Consider the following 16,532-nt stretch of genomic DNA (forward strand, 5'->3'; position numbering starts at 1 on the left):
TCAACTACAGCTGAGGCTATACCTTCTCCAATGACCTTCTATTACCTCTCACAGTGCCAAGCCTCAGCTGTTCTTCATGACACCTTCATGTCTTCAAAACCAGTAACACCTGGGTGATTCTTACACATTACCAAGTTCAGCTGCAGCACAAGGTACAACCTTGGCTATCTCTGGAACACAGCTTCTTTGTGCTCCCAGAAAACACTTCCCAGAAGATTTCACCTCAGTGATGTTGGTCTCTTCATAATCACTGCTACTTTCTTAGCTCCAGTTAACCAGCATCAATTTTCCCAGTAGTTCCTTCCATTCTTAACTCTAGAGCCAGAGCCACATGGCTAAAGCTGCCGAATTCTGCTGCTGGCAGGAATTAGAACATGACCCACTTGTACTATTACATTGTCACTGGCTTTCTGTTTTCCAAATCCTTCACTGCCTAAGCTTGGCTATCCTGGATGTTGCTCTGTAGATTGGCCTTGAATGCAGAGATCAACATGCCAGTCTCCTGGAATTAAAGGTGTGTGCCACCCTGCCTGGATCTAAATTTAGCTGGGTAGGATCTTGCCCCAAGGTCCCACTCCCTTAATCTGTTATCTCCTAGAACACAAGATTTTGCTCCATTCCATTCCCTGGTACTCCTTTAATACTCGAACCATGTATTTTATATTTTTCCTTTCTAAGCTTGCTATGCTTGTTCAAACTTCTCTTCATAAGACTTAACCAGAGAACAAAGTCTCTGCTGGGCTTTTTGAAACTTCCTTTGACAATGCAATTAATCTGAGTCTCTTCATCTTAGCCTCAGGCAGACTTTTCAGACAAGGGCAAAAAGTAGCCACATTCTTCACCAAAATACCACAAAAACAGTCTTTATGCCACATACTGAAATTCTTCTCCTTTGAAATCTCTTGGGCCAGGTCAACAAAGTTCAAATTACTCCCAGCAACAAAGTCTTCCATATTCCTACTAGGATGACCCATTAAGCCCCATTTAAAGCATTCCACTGAGTTCTAAATCCAAAGTCCAAAAATCCACATTCTTTCAAATAAAAGCATGGTCAGGCCTATCACAGCAATACCCCACTCCCAGTACCAACTTCTGTCTTAGTTAGGGTTTTACTGCTGTGAACAGACACCATGACCAAGGCAAGTTTTATAAAAAAAACAACATTTAATTGGGGCTGGCTTACAGGTTCAGAGGTTCAGTCCATTATCATCAAGGTGGGAGCATGGCAGTATCCAGGCTGGCATGGTGCAGGAGGAGCTGAGAGTTCTATGTCTTCATCCAAAGGCTGCTAGTGGAAGACTGACTTCCAGGCAACTAGGGTGAGGATCTTATACCCACACCCACAGTGACACACCCATTCCAACCAGATCACACCTATTCCAACAAGGTCACACCTTCAGATGGTGCCACTCCCTGGTCCAAGGATATACAAACCATCACAGGATTATTTTGAACAATGTGCTGTCATTATATGTCTTCTTACAGAGTGTTGCATTTTAAAGTAAATCAGGAGCAACTGTTTATTTTGTGTAATATGTGTTAATTATATTATAATATATATATACTCATTTTTAAGGCTCCATATGTATGCATATATGAAAGAACTACATATATAAGTTTAAAATTAAAATAATAGTTAAAGAACATAATAGAAAACAATTCTCTTCTGAACTTTTAATGGATTACCATTATTCTTCCATTTGAAATCATATGTTACAGGGCTGGAGAAATGGCTTAGCAGTTAAGATCACTTGTTTATCTTCAGGAGAACTCAAGTTGGGTTGCCAACACCCATGTTGTAGTTGTTTTTCCATCTGTATGTGTGCTAAGACCAGCTTTAGGGGATCTATCCAGCCTCTTTTGCTGGTCTCTGTAGATGTCATACATCCATGATCCATGTGTGTACACACGTACACACTAATTTATTTAAATTCCTATGATACAATCTAATTTTCCCAAATGATATATGTGCAGCACTTGGTGTGTTATTTGAGAAGATTGATTCTTTCAGTCTTCAGAAATGAATATTATTAGTTGATTTTACTATTAGCTGTGGGAAGAGTATGCTATGCTCATTTTAAAGTAGGCCCAGTGTTTCTTGTGTAGGTTGAATATAGCTATTGTAGATGTCTTTCTCTGGTAGGAGATAAAGCAGGTATGAATGTGGGATCTTTTAAACAATAGAGCAAGGTTCACATGTAAGGATCTTATCAGGTGACAGATGTGGAGGAGGAGTTGAAATATTTTTAATAGAAAAATGTGTTTTGGTTTTATTCTCACTCATTCATTAAAATTGCTCAGTAAAAGGGTAGAGTAATTATGAAGTCACTTTGATATTCCCCTTGAAACTCATTAACCTATAATCTTATAATCCATAATTGTGAGTTATTTTTAATTGGCTATGAACATGAATTAAATAAAAATAGCAAGTCCCCTAAGCTCCTTTTACAAGTTTGAGGTTCTGTTTGACCAAAAGTTGCTGTTTCTGGTCTCACTGTATATATCTAAAACACAGTCCAGAATCGGGGATAATTTGGTACAGAAATGACTGGGATGTTTTACAGAACACATAGGCATGCAGTGACTCTGAGAATACATCCTGGGGATCAGCCAATTAACAGAAGATAACATGTTGTTTTGGCATTAATGAACAAAAATGGGCACCAAGAACACCTATACCCCCAAACCTTAGTGAAATGTGACTTGGCAGAAGAGATGCCAATCCAGGAGGAGTAGTACCTGGGTGTTTTCTTGCTCACCCACATTGCTCTGTACTGGCTACTGCTGCCTAATGCCTTGAGGGACACAAACGGCATCCCTTTGGTTGGTGCTGATGCTGATTCAGGCTGCCCTTCATTTCCCCATCTTGGAACCTTTGCTTGCTGAGCATGACTGAGTAGTAGGAACAGATTCTGTTATTGTTGTCTCCCTGATTTTACTCTGGAATAGTGTGGGTTCAAACATTGCATTCCATTCTGGTGTAGTGATAAAATATATTTTGTTTTACTTTTGCACACCATTCTTTTCTGCTGACCTTATCTCCCTGCAACATTCATTAAGTAATGCAAATTTATCTGTTCAGTAAAATTGTCTTTTTTTTCTGAAATCTAGAGTATATTTTCAAGAAATATTAGAAAGCTAAGATGAACTTAATATCTTAAATGCTTTGTTATTGAAAAATGCCTAAATGCTGCTTATTTTATTATTTTTAAAAATTAAAAATATCTTTGAATGTAGTTTGCATGATATTAATATATAATATTTATTTACATGTAGTATATCAGCACTGTGAGTTACACATGTTCCATTAATAAGCACAGAGTATATCTACCATGTAAATATTTCCTTAATTTTCATGTGTATTGCATATGAGTTATCATGAGTGCATCATGAATTGGATGTTTATGTTCAATTGATGTAATACATATTGCTCTGCAGTTATTGGTTTTCACTTGTTACTTTTCAGCTGATTTTCACAGCAGTGGGCATATTGTTGTGAATGGGTGGAAGATACACAACACAGCAAAAAATAAATGGTTTGTATGCATGGCTAAAAGCCCTGAAGAAAAGCATGAGTGGTTTGAAGCTATTTTGAAAGAGAGAGAACGTCGGAAAGGTGGGTGCATAAAGTAGGAGCTAATGTGCTTTGTGAACATTCTTGCTTGGTATGAGTGAAGAGAATGGGAAAATTTATGAGAACGTGTTGAGGCATGATGTTCACCTTGATTTACAAAGTGATATTGCTGTAGTTTTATAAAATATGCTTCTACCTTTACAGGCTCTCTTCCTTCCCTCATGGCTAGGCTCAGAGATCAGCCACCGCAGGTCTCACTCAACTCCGCCAAAGACCAGTTGGCCATTTTCCTGGGGAGCTGCTATGGCTCCCTGATCCCTTCACAACTAGCTTCACTAAGCCACCAAACCTCCCCAGCTGCCCTATTTCTCCTCTTGCCCACCTTAGTCTCAAGGATGGAAAACACTAGATAGTTTTATTATTTTAAAACTAGATAGATAACTCAATGGCTGGGTGAAGAATTTCCTGCCCTAATTTTATCAGCTAGCTCCCTCCATCCTCCATGGTCCCCACTCACCAGAGGCTACAAACTCTAATGGCCCTAAGACCTATATGTCTGCAACTTTGCCTTGCTCCAAAGAGAGGTCCCAATCCTCTTTCTTTGCATCCCTCCTCTTCTTGGGACTCGGAAGTCCCACCTCTATTGACACAATCAAGAACCAATTAGGGAATCAGTAGCTCTCCCTGTGCTTTGTAATTGGCACATTAAAATGAAAATAAAACCTTGTATGTAGTTGGGAATATTAAAATAGTACATAGGTCATATTTTTGTTGCTTTTTCAGTTAGTTCAGATTTGAAAGCTGCTTTTCCATCTTCTTTGAACGTTACTTTTCCTCCTCTGAAACACAGTCATAGTCTTTTTAGAGACAGATATAGTCATCCAGTGCATTGCAATATCACGGGACCTCCAAGGAATGCTCTCTATGTTTTTATAGCACATTGAAAATTCCTAGACCAATAGGTAAGCTTTATAATTCAGATTAAAGCACTTTGCATATATACATATTACCTTTAATATTGTCTGAACGTCATTGAATACAATGCAATGTCAACAATAAGTAGCTTGTCTCTATGAGATATCCTGTTTAAAACATGCTCCATGGTTTCACAAAAATTTTCAAGTGTATTTGACCTGGCAGTAGTAAATTGTGTATGGTTTATCCATCTGAAACCTAGAATATATTCTCAGGAAGCATTAGAAAGAAAAGATGAACTTAGTATCTTGAAAGTTTGATTATTGAAAAATATATAAACTATTCTTATTTTATTATAATGTATTTGAATGAACATTCATTTGTAGTGCTTAGTTAGGTGTGCTATGTCAATACTGTGAGGTACTTGGAATCCTAGGAAGCATAAGACTATTGATTGTTCTCCCAGAGATTTCAAAACAAAACACCTCATTGTCAGTGGAATTTTAGAATACCCATTGGCTCCTTTCTTCCAAACGTTGCCTCTTCTGTAACATTGCCCCCTTGTCCCATCCACTGATTGTGGTGGTCTCAGAATTTCATCTTTGAATCTGGCTCCTGCTCCCTATGTTCTTTGATTGACTTATCTGTTCTCACTAGAGTGACTTCTGTTCTGACACTTGTGTACTTCTTTGTGGCCAGCCTTCTTTTCTTTCTTGGGCTTTGTACTAATGTTCTATGCTGACCTCTGGATCACTTGACATTGTCAGGACTTCTTTCTCCTCCACAGTTTGCCTGGAAAGCATCTCCACTTCCCTTTTTCTCTTGCAGCCAGGAAGGTACCCCAATTTCCCTGCCCCTTCATAGCTGTAGTTACCCATTGCTGTGTTCCCTCTATATCACCTCCTGCTTATTTCTCAGCATCTTCCTCATTTTGTGATTCTTCTTGTTTACAAGGGCTTTGGCTTGCTTGAATTTTCTCAGCTTTCCTCCAAATGGTTTCCTCTTTTAAAACTCCCCTTCTTTAATTTACTCCATACCTGGTCCTCTAAGCTACAGCTAAAGTGATAGAACCTTCTTTCCCATCATACTCAACTTTTTCACCAGCACATTAAAATATGTTGCTATTTCCCCAGTACCCAAGGAATGAAGTTATTTACCTCTACAAGGACACTGCCATAGCCACTAGAGCACCTGGATACTTATGTAAACTCCAGGACTCTGTGCTTTGCATTGCTCAGCTTTAGTAGCTTTAGTAAACAATCCTTTCTTAGAAACAATGTTTAATAGTTTGGTCTTCTTGTGAGCACTCTCATGTATTTCCCACACAGAAGTAAGATGCTGAATGAACCTTTCCAGTAATATGGTTTCCCTCCAGTGGAGACCTCAATCCTATTATGCTAATTTCATTTAATCCTCTTCCTCTTGCAAAGTCATGTGCCCGTGAGGCACAGCTGACAGAGTTACCTTGTACACTGGGGCTATGGCCTTGCCAGTCTCACTAGGATGCTGTAAATTTCCTAAAAACTGGCTTCAGTTATACAGAGCTCAAACCCACAGCCTTCTGGTTGGTGGTGGCTCCAGCAATGAGGGCTTGCTAAATGAAGTTGTCAAAGAATAAATGAAGGAATTTGACATGATGCCTGTTATTTCATTTTTGATAGGGTTAAAATTAGGAATGGAACAAGACACCTGGGTAATGATCTCCGAGCAGGGTGAGAAGTTGTATAAAATGATGTGCAAACAGGGAAATCTGATCAAAGACAGAAAAAGAAAACTGACCACATTTCCTAAGTGCTTCCTGGGAAGGTAAGCTTGGTCTCTTGGGTACATCATCTGTCTTATATGGTTTGTGTTTAAAAGGTATTATCCTAAGCATTTTTGAACCCTGTCTCTTAATACATGTTTTCTGGGTGGTAGAGATATGAGGTAATGGACAAAGATGCAGTCATGGCCAGCCCCTTGAGCCATTGAGGCATCACCTTGGTCTCCATAATTGCTGACATGCCTGTTGTCATGGTGAATCAGAGCTTGTGGTCAGGCAAGGAGTGTCAGGCAGGTTGTGTGTCTGTTGGGGACAGGATGATAGGTGTGATGTGGACATGTTCTGGATCTGAGACCCAGAGTTGGGCATGAGTCCACAGAGTGAAGGGATATGAGAGCTGAGAGAAAACAATTTAAATAAAGGAGTGTATATAGATTAAGAGTCCAGTAGATTATCTTCCAAGGGGCCTAGAATCAGAGGCTGTATCTTACCTGGAAGAGAAGCAGAGCTACTTCAGCTGGGTCTTCATAGGCCAGGCTCTGGTGTCTTTCTGTATGTAATTTTGAATTCAGCAATTAATCCTTATGAATTTATTGTGTCTGTAGTTACTTAAAGAATTGGGAACTATGGACTAGGGAGTTTGACACACTCATATAGTTAGTGGATGCTGAAGTCCATCCACAAAAGTTACCGGGAGTTATGTCAAAGATCAGTCTGTAATCATCCATCTTTGTTCAACTCCTGATGCTACCATTGCTTAGTATAACGGTTTGGGCAAGTTCACTCTCTATTTCTCTTTGATCCATGAAGTTGATGGATGTGTGCCCACCAGGATATCCTTTAACTAGCTACCAGAAAATAGCACATGGCCACCTCTGAACTGTAGGCCAGGAAACCCCAGACTGAAGGCCAGTGTGAGGGAGTGGTACTCATAGTGGGGTCATCCAGTTGCCTAAAGACATTAATAAGTCCCTGTATCTGTGATCTGTCAACACCCCTTAGGTGGGAACTAGTACAAAGGAAAACAGATCTAGTTCCACCTTGACATATAAGACCCAGCTTGCACCATATAAGGATGGCATATCTTATGATAATTTCATGGGTATAACTTTAGCGTCTCCATGGTGATAAGTCTACTTGCTGGTAAGTCACTGAAAGTTAAGGCTCCTCAGGAGCTTTTATCAGCATACTACATAGCCATAGAAGATCTTTATTCATAGAGCCACTTGAAAACTTACTCTGGCCTCTCTCCCACATTAAAACAAATTTTACATCATTGTGTAAATCAGCTCTTTTTCTCATCTTCATTTTGCATTTAGTGAAGTAAGTGAACTCTGAATGAATAATTATGCTTTAGCTTCATATGAATCAGTTCAACCCACTGGCCTTTGTTAGAGGCCACTATGTGCCAGGCTCTGTGCTGTCATACTTCATCCCAAGAAATCCTGTAGCAGCACTATGACATTGATATTCCCAATATCATCCCTGTGTTATCAATAAAGGCATCCAGGTTGAGAGAGAGGTCACATAACCAGTGGAGAAAGAAAGAGGGCTTGATTCTAGAGTGTTATATTGCAGAGCTCACAACTGTAGTCATTACAAGGTATTTTATACTCTTAAACCTTTTCTCTTTTATTTTAAGTTGTTTTGCTTCTTTTATCTAATTATTTCTCTTATGCTTTTTTACTCTTTTATATGATTATTTAATAAAAGTAGAAAGGCCTTTGTCCACTTTCCTATCTTAACAAATATTTCTTTAACTAACCAACATACTTGTAGAGTTCTGTGTTCTTATTTGATAGAAAGTATTTATTACCTGTGGGATCAATGGAAAAGAATGGTTTGGTAATGGCCATGGCTTCAATACTCTGGGCTGTGTGCAAGGAACGAAAACGATTCTGAATCACATTCATCAGTTTATGTAAATATTCAAGTGTTAGATCTTTGTAAGCATAGATATGAGAACATTTTATTTGGAAATATTCGTATTTATTGAATATTTATCTCAGTGATCTCCATGATGATTGGCATTTTGTGGGAGAGCGTCATCTTTTAACTAAATCTTCTTTCAAATGCTCTTTGGGGAAGAGGGCCTCCCCAAGTGCAGTTATTTAGTGGGTACAGTATAGGAGAGCTCAGTACATAGGGGTTCTGGAATAGATTATGACTTCTCTGGTTATGAGCCCTATACATGTGAAAAAATATCTTCTGGGCAATATCTTGAAAATGATGCTTTGTGTATTTAAGATTCCTTTCATAGCTTTTTTATGATGTGTGGACCAGACACAATTCTCAGAAAGACACAGACCTTATGATTTCCATTATCATTCTCTTGCAGTGAATTTGTCTCATGGCTATTGGAAATTGGAGAGATTCACAGGCCTGAAGAAGGTGTTCACTTAGGACAAGCATTGTTAGAGAATGGGATCATCCACCATGGTGATTATTTCATTAATTTACTTTTTCCATGTGTTCACAAATGGCCCATGTTTGAGTCCCATATTTGTTTTATGTATAATTTTCCAAATCATGGTATGGTTATTTTTTCAATGCTTTTAATACCTAATGTGCCAAAAATAGTGTATCATGGATTTCAGAGTTGCCATTCTATAAAATGCTCAGCATCTGCACAGGCAAAAGCCAGAATACTAATAAGTACCAGATTGTGAAAGGAGAGAGATGACTGGAGTGTCTGAGATTGCTTCAGGGGGCAGTGGCATTGGAGATGGACATCACAGGGTGAATAGAACTTAAAACAACAGAAGTGGTGGAAATACCATTTCTGATGAACTGAGAGCACTCAGCTATAGTAGTAAGAATTTCATGGTAGCCACTTGAGGAACTGCAATAGATTCTCATGTGGCTATTCTATACTATGAGCTCATGAGGCAGTGTCCTGAGATGGGCTTGTGATAGAAAAATTGGTAAGATATCTAAAATCAGCAAGACAACACATTGGCTGTGTACTGAAGGGCAGGAGAAGATGCATATTTTTACATGAAGGCATGACCAGAGCTTGTTCTCAGACAATTCCTGCAGCACTGAGGAGTCCACAGTATAGAGGTTAAAGGCTGTAGCACCCATGCCCGCCAGAGGTCTGAACTTGACCTAGCAGTAACAGAACAAGGATTCTTTGGAGTTACATCCATTGATATGAAGAGAGGTGGTTGTCTGAGACTCTGGAGAAGCTGAGAGCACTTATACAGTCAGCATTTGGATACGACGGAGGAAGAGACTGGGTGCTACTGAGCTTTCTGCTCTGCATGATGAAGAAAGGAAATCCAGAAGAGGCTTGACAGTTGAAGAGTAGGCGTGGAGCAGTGCTGGGGGGAAAAGGCTGGACTTACAACATCGAAAACAAGGAGAAAGTGGTGCTGAGACTAAGGACAAAGCTAGAAGATGCCCAAGTGAAAAGGCAGGGAGGAATGAAAGAAAAGGAGCCATTTTAAAAGGTGGAACTTTTACAGTCATGCCTTTCCTAATAGGCAGTGGTGTACAAGAAAGCAGATCATGATGAGTTTTCTCCACCACTCTGGGTGTTACCTCCATGTGTGGTATCATCCTCTACCTTGTTGGGCATCCCCACTCTAAGTAGATAGTTTCTCTCCCTCCGAGAATCGGCACTCCTGCAATCTCTGTCATTTCCCTGTGTTTCCTCCTTTGCTTAAGGGCTCCTATGTAACTGATAGAAGCTGACAGCACTCTTCTATTTTCATTGCCATTCCTGACTTCTTATCAGCTCAAGTCCAGATTTCTTTGTGGTTTATTTCCTCCACAGAGGCCTGCATCTCTCTGTACAGTGCAGTACTTGATTTGGGCTCTCAGGTGGGCACCTAGCTATTCCAGCTTGCTACCCACCCTCCCCTTCTGCATCTTTCCATACTCAAAGCTAGTCCTTATTTAGTATCTTTACTCTTGCTTCTCTCTTTCAACAGTTGTTTACAAGTTTCTCATAAAAGGGGGGACATTTCTAAATGCTAAAACTATAGTACTGTATTGAATGAAGTAACATTCTCTGCACACAATGCTCAGTCTCTCTGTGGCCTCTGAGTTTTAGAAGCCCATCCACTTTGTCATTTTAATATATTTAATTTTTTGGAATTTAAATGTTTCTGGAGTTTTGAATTTACAATTAGTGTGTGTGCATGCGCATGTGGTCTTTGTGTTGGCCAGAGGATAAGTTTCTTGTATTGGTTCTCTCTATCCACTGTGTTTGGGGGCTGAACTCAGATCATCATGCTTGTGCAAAAGGTATTTTTACAAACTGAACCATTTAACTGACCCAAAAAATTTTTATGTGCTTATCATTGTCTAAAATTATATTGTTATATTTGTTATTGATTTTTGTTATTTATTATCTCATTATCTCTCTTACCCTCTCCTGGACTCTACTCAAAATACATGCAACATTAGCACACAAGCCTTTGTTATATACCATAGTATGTGCTTTTCATACATAGCATATTCAGGTACTCAGTAAACACATTCTAACTGAGTAAGAAAATTTTCATATTTTAAGCACATTTTATACTTGATTCATTAATAGGAAGATATCTAATAAACATGCTAACTGAATAAAAGAATGATTATATTTTGAGCATATTTTATACTTGATTCATTAATAGTAAAACATCTAAAGCATCATATCATATGCATGTATTTAGCACCTGTATATAGAGGGAACAGCTGTAATAGTTACTCTTTGCTGTGACCTAGCATAAGCAATGTAAAGTAAGAATTTACTTTGGCTCATGGAATCAGAGGTTCACATGGTCATTTGACCCCATGCATTTGAGTAGAACATTATGGTGGTAGGAACATGGAACAGAGGATAGCTGTTCATTTCATGGCCAGAGCAAGGCAAGAAATAGTAATTATAAACTCCCAAAAACCCACCTCCAGTCATCTGCTTCCTTGGGTTGTACCCTAACTCCAAGTTTTTAGAACCTTCAAAAATAGTGCCACAATCTGGGGACCAAGAATTCAAATGAGTCTGTGAGGAATGATCCATATTTAAAATACACAACAAGCTTAAGAAGAAATGAGATATTGATATTGATGGTTTTAGTCTTTCACATTTCCTAACTCAAGTTCATGTATACATTTGGGGATACAACTATACATTACATTGTTATCTTTAATTTATAAAGCATTTTAACCAACACACAGTAATTGTATGTACTTACAGGGAATAGTGTGATAAGTTGAGTCATTTCTATAATATGTAATGATCAAATCAGGATAATTAGAATTCCTATTTCCTAAAACATTTATCATTTCTTTGTCTTATCTTGAACCTAAGTAGGTGGCACAAAATTGTGGTCAACCAGTTGACCTTTTCCTTTATCATTTAGACTTCTATATCCAGAGACATTGCATTACTGTGGTAGTTTGAATATGGCTGACCCCCATAAACTCATGTGTTTAAATACTTGGCCATAAAGAGTAGTACTATTAAAAGGTGTGGCCTTATGGAGGAGGTGTGGTCTTGTTAGAGCAAGTATATCACTGTGTAGATGGGCTTTGAGGTTTCCTATGCTCAGGCTCCACCCAGTGCAGAAGATAGTCTCCTGGCTGCCTTTAGATCAAGATGTAGAACTTTTGCTTTTAGATCAAGATATAGTCTGCCTGCATGTTGCCATGCTTCATACCATGATGATAATGGACTGAACCTCTGAAATTGTAAGCGAGCTCCAATTAAATGTTTGCCTTTCTAAGAGTTGCCTTGGCCATGTTATCTCTTCACAACAATGGGACCCTAATTAAGACAATTACCTTCTAAACAAAAAGAGGTTTCTTTGATTGCAATCAGGCCACTATTGTACTAGCAGCCATATCTTCCCAGGGCTGTCATTATTGAAACTTGTATTGTTCACAGCAGGGTGATATTGCTGAATACTTTTATCCTCCAGTAGGCCAAATCCCAGAATGGATGCAAGGGTGGCTCCTGAAGTACCAACACTTGCTAAGATGTCATTGACGATCATTGGTTACTTGAGGGAGAATAAGTTTACTCCAATAATCCAGAATGGATGCAAGGGTGGCTCCTGAAGTACCAACAGTTGCTAAGATGCCATTGACAATCATTGGTTACTTGAGGGAGAATAATTTTCCTCCAATAATTTCACCCCTAAAAGGCTTAGTCATGCTCCAGTCGATGGTCCTATGCCTGTGAACACACAGGCAGCATTAAGTGGTCTCAGTAGGGTAAAAGTATTTTCATACTAATTATTTTTTGTATATCTGTATGCCTTGGCATGCATTGGGCAGTTAGCTGACATCTTTTGGAAATCTGTTCTTACCTCAGCTCTCGTTTTTGGCTTTGCCAGGAGATCCCTTTATCTATTGAACCATTTGCTTGACCCAGTCTTGACATAAAACACTCAATACATTTATATTAAAATTAGCTTCAAATCTGAAATGCAGGATTTCATCAAATACTTAAATTAGGAGAATTAAAAACTGTTTTGAATATTTATAACCTCGTTAATTCTTCTTACTGAGAACTATAGCCCAGAGAGCTGTCAGAATTCTTCCTGTTTTACTGTTTGAATTCAGGAGTCTGGGCTTGTTATAGTACAGTCAGGATTTGATCAAATATAACGTTATATTTTGAATCTAGTATTTTTATAAAAATAAATCTGTTTTAAAAGTTTCTATAATCCTCAGAGACTGGCGGGTGAGAAATCTTATTATGCAAATTTATATTAAGAGAGTGATTCTATTTCAATGAAGAGATAGGAACAAGATTCTATGGGTATTGAGTCCATGCTTCCAGCTGCACTTTTGTAAAAACAGAATTTCTAAAATAAAATTGAATGAGCCATCTGTTTAAGACAGAGAGAGAGAGAGAGAGAGAGAGAGAGAGAGAGAGAGAGAAAGAGAGAGTTATGTTGTTACTATTATTCACTGCATATACTATTGACCTAGTCTGACATAATACCTCACTTTCTTATGGACTCATAGGTAGGGATAACACAGTCTTTCTTTATGACACAATGTTAATATTGTTTTTCTTTAACTAGTGCTCGAAGTCCAAATGCTCCTGTGAGACTTCAGAACTCTCATCTGGTACATCCTGTGGTGTGTTAAAATTCTTTGTATAAGCTTCTGAGTGCTGGTAATCAAATTACTAAGGCTCTCAAACTTGTTAAACATAACTGTTATTAACATTGAAATGATATAACTAGGTATATAATGCACAGAATGATGGGTTCATGAAACATGGCATTTCCCAATTATTTCACATGTTCTCTTACCTCTGCTAAGGGGTTATGTGCAGTGACAACATTCTGTCCAATGTGCCAGCTCAGTTCTGTAACTTTTAGTGGATGGTTTGAAGTTGGCCCATGTAAAAAATTTTATACCACAGATGTTAGCAAACTGTGCATTGGTTCACCTTCTTCCCCACTTGCCCTCACCTCTACTTTCTAGAAGTAATGATTATTGTGCATGCCTTCTTCTGTCATAGTTGTCTGAAAGATTGCAGTGAGCGTCTTTTCTCATAAGGTGAGAATCTATTTTCCTGCTGTAGACTGAGTGCAAACCTGAGCTGTTGCTGTTTATTCAAGGCAATATGTAAGCTCTTTAGATTGCCTCAAGGTTATGAAGATTTCACCCTAAAGTCCCTAACTGATTAGCACGGCCTTCTCAGTAGGTTAAACTCTCATTTGTTTTGTTTTGGTGTGGTAAGCAACCTACCTGTGTTCAATTTTTTTTTTTTTTTTTTGTTAAAATCAAGAGAATTTATTTCCATGACTATTATAAAGTATAATAATGGATTTAAGTAGATTGGATAAAAGCACTGATTTTAAAGCAGTCTATAGAATTTCAAAATATTCCTTCTAATTTTATTTTATTTTTACACTCATGCTTCTTTTTAAATGGGTGTACTGGCTGGTTTTGTGTCAACTTAATCCAAGCTAGATTCATCAGAGAGAAAGGAACCTTAGTTAAGGAAACGCCTCCATGACATCCGTCTGTAAGGCATTTTTCTCAATTTGTGATCAATAGGGGAGGGCCTGGTCCATTGTGGGTGATCCCATCCCTGGGCTGGTGGTCCTGGGTTTTATAAGAAGCAGGCTTGAGCAAGCCATGAAGAACAATCCAGTAAGCAGCACCCCTCCATGGCCTGTGGATCAGCTCCTGTTTCCAGGTTCCTTCTCTGTTAGAGTTCCTGTTCTGACTTCCTTTGGTGATGAATAACAATGTAAAAGTGTAAGCTAAAGAAACCCTTTCCTCTCCATCTTGCTTTTTGGTCTTGGTGTTTTGTTTCAGTAACAGGAACCCTAATTAAGACAGTGTTTTAGCTTCAGGAGAAAATAAAATGCCAAAAAGCTTTGTTGTTGATTTCCTCCCCCAATAACAACAGTCGTGGCTCAATTTCATAGCCATGTATAAGGCTTAAACCATGTATAAGGTTTATCTGGACTAGTTAAAGACTTAGATTTGTGTATGTGTGTACATGTGTACATATACATGCATATATTTGTCCTTATTAAGAAATCTTTTGATATACTTCTGGACTCACCAAATGCTGTTACTTTTGACAGAATATTCTCTGATTTCAATATTCCCAGCATAAAGATTACAGTTTTCTGTCTAATCATGAAATTATAGCTCTTTGTAGCACATTATCTATTCTGAGTATGTTACATTCTTCATATAGAAAGTATTTAAATACTAGCTGCTTGAGCTTTAGTTTAAAGTGATTTCCTACCCAGGACAGGCTCTCCTTCCTTGTTGTATTATCTGGAGAGATTTAAGCATCCTTCGTCATAGTTCCTTCACTGCCTGGATCACCTACTTTGAGAAGTACCCACTTGGGTTTTTTGTCCACTTTCAGTTGAGTCATTTATAGTGCCAGTGGTGACCTGATTGCATTCTTTCTATATTTTGCATATTGATCCTATGGCTTACATGATTTTCAGATGTTTTCCCTGATGCATATTTTGTACTTTTATTTGGTTGATTATTTTATGTGTTACGAAGCAGCCTTTTCCTCTAAGACAATCCCATTTGACTATTTTTGCTTTTCTTACAGTCATTTGGGGGATCTCAACCAAAATTTTCATTGCCATGACAGTGTCAAGGTTTTCTCCATTTCTTCCTTCTAGTGGTTTTGAACTTTCAGGTCATATGTTTAAGTTTTTAATTCTTTTGAGTTGGTTTATTGTATGTGGTGTCAGATGGGGTTCCATTTTCATTCTTATGCGTGTGTAGGCCAGCTTTCCATAGTTACCATTTATTAAAGAGACAATTTTTTTTATAACCATTCCCAACAACCTTGGCAGAGGTCAATCAGCTACAAATGCATTGGGTTATTTTGGAGTTTCCTACCGTGTTCCAGTGGTTTTCTGTGTTTGTTTTTGTGTTAGTACCACAAGGCTTTGATTAGTACAGTCCTTGTAGTTTGTTTTGAAGTCATATGGTGTATGCTTCTAGCTTTCTTCTTTGTATAAAATTGTTTTGACTATTTGGGGTCTTTTTTGTTTCACAGAGATCCTAATGTTTCGTTTTGCTGGTTATTTTCTTCTTTATATGAAACACAACATTAGAATTTTGATAGGGATTGTATTTGATCTGTATATCACTCTGAGTATACTGGATCTTTAAATAATATTAATCCTTTCAGTTAATGAACACAGAATATATTTCTATTTATTTATGTCTTCATAAGAAAATTTCACCGATGATTTAGACTTTAGTACACAGGATATTTGTCTCCTTGTTCAAATTCATTCCTGTCATATTTGTTAGTGTGATGATGAATTTGATTTTTCTTAAGGTCTTTTTGGATAGTTCATTTTCAGCTCGTGTGTTGATTTCATTCTCGGATGCTGATTTGTACATTTACTAAAGCAAGTTATTCATTTTTTTAAAAAAGGGATTTATGTGCATAGCAAACACAGAGATGATTTTTTTTTCTCTTTCCAAATTGGATGTCTTCATTTCTTTTCCTGTTGGAGTCTCATGAGGAACAGAGGTAGAACTGAATGCAATGAGTTTGCTCCTTGGGCAGTTGAAAGCCAACACATAAGATCAGGAGCTGTGATGCTTGTAACGAAGGGGAGATGATTCCAACCCAAGGTCTCTGAAAAAAGACAGAATAATACTGTTACCGAGGAACCTGATACATTCTCACATAAGGAAGCGTCCTCATTGCAGGCTGAAGCTGTAGCATTCCTAAACACGGCCATGTAATCAAGATCATCCTTCTTTATACATCACATGGTTTTTAAATGGCCGATGGGGAATGTCCCACAGTAAAGAATTTACCAT

General features: G+C 38.2%; 1 protein-coding gene across 5 annotated transcripts in view; it reads left to right on the top strand.

Annotated features, from left to right (window-relative positions):
* Prex2 (phosphatidylinositol-3,4,5-trisphosphate dependent Rac exchange factor 2) overlaps window positions 1-16,532 on the top strand; it is a 321,717-nt gene that overhangs the window by 119,040 nt on the left and 186,145 nt on the right. For all 5 annotated transcript variants that reach the window (XM_029482876.2, XM_029482881.2, XM_021163512.3 and 2 more), the window contains 3 exons: window positions 3,467-3,616; window positions 6,151-6,295; window positions 8,590-8,690. In XM_029482876.2, coding sequence (XP_029338736.1) covers window positions 3,467-3,616; window positions 6,151-6,295; window positions 8,590-8,690 — 396 coding nt within the window. The remainder of the gene's footprint in view (window positions 1-3,466; window positions 3,617-6,150; window positions 6,296-8,589; window positions 8,691-16,532) is intronic.

Source organism: Mus caroli, unplaced genomic scaffold (assembly GCF_978045245.1).
Source record: "Mus caroli unplaced genomic scaffold, Mus_caroli_1 scaffold_1, whole genome shotgun sequence".
Lineage (NCBI taxonomy): Eukaryota > Metazoa > Chordata > Mammalia > Rodentia > Muridae > Mus > Mus caroli.